This window comes from Montipora foliosa, chromosome 3, assembly GCF_036669935.1.
Source record: "Montipora foliosa isolate CH-2021 chromosome 3, ASM3666993v2, whole genome shotgun sequence".
In the NCBI taxonomy this organism is placed as follows: domain Eukaryota; kingdom Metazoa; phylum Cnidaria; class Anthozoa; order Scleractinia; family Acroporidae; genus Montipora; species Montipora foliosa.
In genome coordinates, this window is record NC_090871.1 from 39,498,393 (window position 1) to 39,503,392 (window position 5,000).

General features: G+C 40.4%; 1 protein-coding gene across 1 annotated transcript; it reads right to left on the reverse strand.

Annotated features, from left to right (window-relative positions):
* Window positions 1-3,384: 3,384 nt before the first annotated feature.
* Window positions 3,385-4,726, reverse strand: LOC137995784 (52 kDa repressor of the inhibitor of the protein kinase-like). The gene is made up of 4 exons (XM_068841277.1): window positions 4,432-4,726; window positions 4,089-4,263; window positions 3,815-3,977; window positions 3,385-3,690 (listed from the first exon to the last, which is right to left on the reverse strand). The coding sequence occupies exons 1-4, from the start codon at window positions 4,724-4,726 to the stop codon at window positions 3,385-3,387; spliced, it is 939 nt and encodes a 312-aa protein (XP_068697378.1).
* Window positions 4,727-5,000: the final 274 nt, after the last annotated feature.

Consider the following 5,000-nt stretch of genomic DNA (forward strand, 5'->3'; position numbering starts at 1 on the left):
GTTAATCCACTTACACTGATGGCTTTTAAGATTTCAAGACATAGGTTTGCGGTTTCAATTGCTGATTCATGTTCGTGGACCTCAGGAAATCCAACAAGCTTGATATTATATTGGTAGCTGTAACTATCCATGCTATCTGTTGCTTCACTGATATTATTGACTCTTTCACTAACAGCTTCAATCTTCTTACCGAGTCGCTCTAGTTCTTTCAATGTATTATTTTTGAAAAGAATCAGTTCATTGTACTTATTGCTAAGGAAGCTTAAGGTCTTCTCACCTTCACGATTCAGAGTAACGCTCGTGGCAGTTGGTGGTTCACTTGCTAATTGGAAAGATCTCTATCAAAGCAGACTCTTCATTTGCTCAACCTCAGCTTAAATGTTGGATTAAGTTTCTTGGCACACCCATATCATCGATATTTTGGAGCTTATAACAGTGCCTCACTAAACATTTGCCAGACAAACAGGTCAATAATAATTTATCGCCACCCCAAATAACTGATATATTTAATTTCCAATGGAATATTCACCGGTATAACACAAGATCATTGTCAAGAGGTAATTTCTGTGTGTAATACTCTCGATTAGACAAGCAAAATAAATCATTTTCACGAAACTGTGGTAGGAGTCTGGAAAAGCCTACCTATTCACAACACTCGCAAAGAAGCGCCTAGTGTGAACTGCAAAATAACATGTGCTATGCACAAGCGTATGCATGTATACTGGTCCCTTAGTCCAGCGGTCAGTAATAAATGTTTTTTTTTGTCACATGCTTCAGTACTGATTTATTTATGGTTGTGGAAAGATCAAAAGATATAACGGATGGCAAACTTCTCCAAAGTTAGTGGCGAAAATTTCAAACGTTTGCTAATGTAAATGTGAACAGGTTATTGTTTACCTGGAGATCAACGACACACGTCATTTGCATATTTGCGTGAGATGCTACCTTTTCTCTTGAATATTTTGTAATTTTTTATTATGTAATTCTGTGTACGTTTTAATTCTCGAGCTTTTCGAAGAGAAACCAGAGAAACCTGGAGATTTTATAGTATTCCCAAGCTCAAAAATTTCCTCAAATACAAAGCCAAAAAAATACTTGAGATCGCTTGACATTTCTAAACAAAAATTTTCCACTCTAAGAAAAATTGAATGAGATATTCAAAACGCTTTCACTTGCATCGGAAGATTTTGTCCATAAATTTCGAAGTCCCGGTTTACCGTTTCATGGTTTTGGCGCCACCAGATCTGCAGAATTTGGTTTGCAAAAACTGTCTTATTTCTTTAAACAGATAGCTCTTCCTTTCTAAATCCAGGCCTGCTGGATTACTGATAAGAGGAAGCATACAAGGTGGAAGTTTTGTTGGATCTTTGAGCAAATCAAAATCCATTTCTTCAGAATCAACATAGCGTTTACAGAAGACTTGCTCAATCAAGTCGTTACTGAAGTGGAAGTGATGATTCCCCTTCACGCCTGGGAGTTTTTTGAAGTACTTATCCAAAAGGCTAGCCCAGTCGTATGTGGGAATGAGAACCAAGCCATCATGGAGCCCGCAGAGTTGTAAAACATTCACACCTGTTACAGTTGAGTTGTCAATTGCATGAGCTAACTCAAACAGTTCTGAAATGAAAGTCTTGAGGACGGCCTGTGTAGCCAAGCAAAAGCACCAGTTGGTGGAAAATTTAGTGTGGCCGGCAACCAGGAAAGAATACAGGATATTCCAGTGCAAACCAATAATTACTCTCCAGGCATAATACCAAAGAAAGTAATTGTTTATATTTTGACCAGCGCAGTTGTCTGCGTGGATATAGGCATTTGTCTTGTGAAGCCCAAAGTTCTTAAAAAATTAATGAACTAAACTGATAGTACTGTTAGCTCCTTTACCTCTAAGAACTGCCTCGTCAACTAAAAAGTTTACTTGGCGAGGAATGGCTTCGCAAAAGACACCAAAAATACTACATTTCCGCAGTGTTTTGAAATAGAGAGGACCGGGTTGCAAAGGGCTACTCGGATAATGCACTTGTTGCGCATAATCATAGGAGTAATGCATCCTACTCTGCAAAGAACACAGAACCGTGGAACTACTCCATGGTTTGCTTCCAAAACCTGCTGTGTGGTAGGCTCATGAGCTTTTATAGTTGATTTATAGAAGCTTCTTTCGCCATTTGCTCTAGACAAATGTTCCTCTTGAGCTCGCAAACAAGCTGAAGATATTTTCACAGTCAGGCCCATAACCAGGATTTTATGTGGGGGGGTGCTAACGAGGCCAAAGTGGACCAAACTACCGAAATGTATTTTATTGTCTGATCCGTTTATTTAGGAAAGTAGCAATACATGAGAAATTGTAACGGCAGAGTACACGGTAGGAACTGAATATTTTATTTTAAGCAAGATCTCGAAAAACCAAAATGCAGACAATTCCAAAGCCTTTTATTTTCCCTAATCCTACAGCCAGTAAGAATAAACATCCTGAGAGCTCTGCTTTTAGGCTTGGCTAAATCTATATATTACTGCTTATTCAAAATTAACGGCACTGGACAAACAAAAGTCACATTTCAAGGGATCAAGTTTCCCAGGCCCCACAAGGAAAGTCGACAATAGTGTTGCTGCTTGCTAATGCTCGCAGCAATGATTTATCATAATAGCATGATTAGACTGACTGAAAGTACCGGTATTCATCAAAGAAGAACCTACATTTAACAAGGAGAGATGTAAATACATGAAAGCGAGGTTTGGTAGGCCGTATTTCAGTCTGGAAAGTTTTAGTAGCGGCTGTCAGCAGATTTATGTTAAACAATATTCCGGTCTTATCAGAGCTAAATGCTCCTAAAATGGCGTGCTCATGTAGTGTAGTGAATGACTCAGTTATTCTTACCGAAGATAACGTTCCCGGAGCTTCGTTACCTGGGCTAAATCCTTCTTTGCTAAAGAATGAAGAGTTGCGGTTTTGGTTGCGCGATGCGGTGTCATGGTTAAACTTAAAACAAAACCTTTGCTTGTAAAACGGTAATCACAAGGCTTTGATTTTAAATAGTAGTTTAACAATGATGAAATGGTATATGAAATGAATCATATGAACTGCGGATATGAAATCAAGTGAAGCTACCGCAATTGCTGCTAATCTCGCAATCTGATTGGCTAATTTGCTGTTGTCGATAAGATTCCATACCACGCTGCTTGCATCAATGTGTCGCGCAATGCCTTTTCAGCTTGCGCTCTGAGAAAAAACAAAAACATTTTAGCGTGGTCTGTACTCTTGTCGACAACGAGTATGTGTCATTACAGTGGTCAAGATGTTGTTGACTCACAAGGCACATACAACTGTTTGAATTAAGTTATAAATGACTAATTTTACGATATAAAATGATATATCAAAATACTGCACAACTAATCCCTCAGAATAGTCCCGAGCTCCAGCCTCCATGGGTGTTTGGTGCCAAACAGATAAACCACCTCATCCAAATCAATTTTAACTTGATACTGTATGTGCATTAGTGCGAGGGACGACAGCCTTTCCTGGCCCATGCATGCCCTGTTATATGTATGCAGTCGCCTTAAAGAACTCGCACTTCTTTCACATTCACAACTCGTTGCGGGGGTTGTGGCGCATATCTTGAGGAGCGCATATATATTTGGAAAGACATCATCATCGCATTCCTTAAGAGCTTTGCCTGCAGTATTTGGCCAGGTCTTCTTTCAGTTTTAAGGAGTATCTGAAAGAAATGGGAAACAATGTGTACTGTTCTCTCTCACTTACCCATTTGTGGAATTTGTTGTGTAATTTTGGAATATCCCAGAATTAGTCAATTTAGTTAACAATGTGCCGCCTGATCTGGAATCGAAGAAGTTCTTGACGTAAAAGCTCCGGCGACGGGAGATCATCTTTGTAGGTGTTGATGATCTCATCTGCGTTTGGCAAATCACCGACCCTGTCACACAGCACTGACGGTACGAGACAGAGGAGGATTGAGACAGGAGATCTGTTCGAAGGAAAGAAGAGCCTCAATACTTCAGTGGAACAAAGAAATGGACTAGGATGGGGAGGTAAAAGGAAAGAAAATAGCAATTCAATAGAGATTTAACCTGAAAACTCATTACCAGAAAATCGCTCATCCAGTTCAGCTTTGATATGGTTAATAAGAGGAACGGCCACGTTTCGCTGATAGTATTGCTTGGGTTTCTCGGCAGGGGCATTGCAACGATGGCTCTGGCGACCAGCCAACCTCGGGATCGTAGGGTCCACATTGACGTTACATGCGCGAATTTCTCGTCCATTTTAGGCGCTATTTCGTTGGAAGTTCTCTTGACATCTGCAATCTGGAAGCCATTTAACAGTGTAAATTCTCACTATGTTAATTTGTCATTAATAAGGCTTCCATTTCTTTCTCTGACGTTATTTTAAAAAAGAATAAATTAATGTTCCGTTCAAGATACCTACCTCTTGATATGCCTTGATAATGTCAATTGACTGGCCCTGCAGCTTCACGGTGACACCTGACAAGTGAGAGAGGAATTCGTAGAGCACAATAAATGATACAATGAAGTCAAAAGTTGCTAGACTTGCCAACAGTGCAACCGCTTCGTCCTTGCTCTTTCGGGCCCAGGTAGCATCTTGGTACTCGTTGCCACACATCTTGTGATTAGCCCCACAGGAGATGTTTTCTAAGGCTGCAATGACGTAAGGGTACACCTGGTAGAATGAGTGTGTGCCGTGTGGCGCACGGCCCATCTCGTCCTTGCCTCTGGTATGGCATTCACAATAATGGACTGTAGAAGGCCTGTGACGGAAAGGTGCACAATATTATAACCACGAAAGATCACTGACAAGTGAAGCTATAATCTGCCTTACACTCTCGCTTTGGGCTTCCAAGGAAATACAAGCAGCATTGCTTCAGTTTATCGATCACATTCCTGATTTGTGGTAAAGCCCAACTGTAGCAAAATACCAGATTCAGACAATGACTACTGCAGTGTACATATACAGCCTTTGGCGAGCGCTCTGT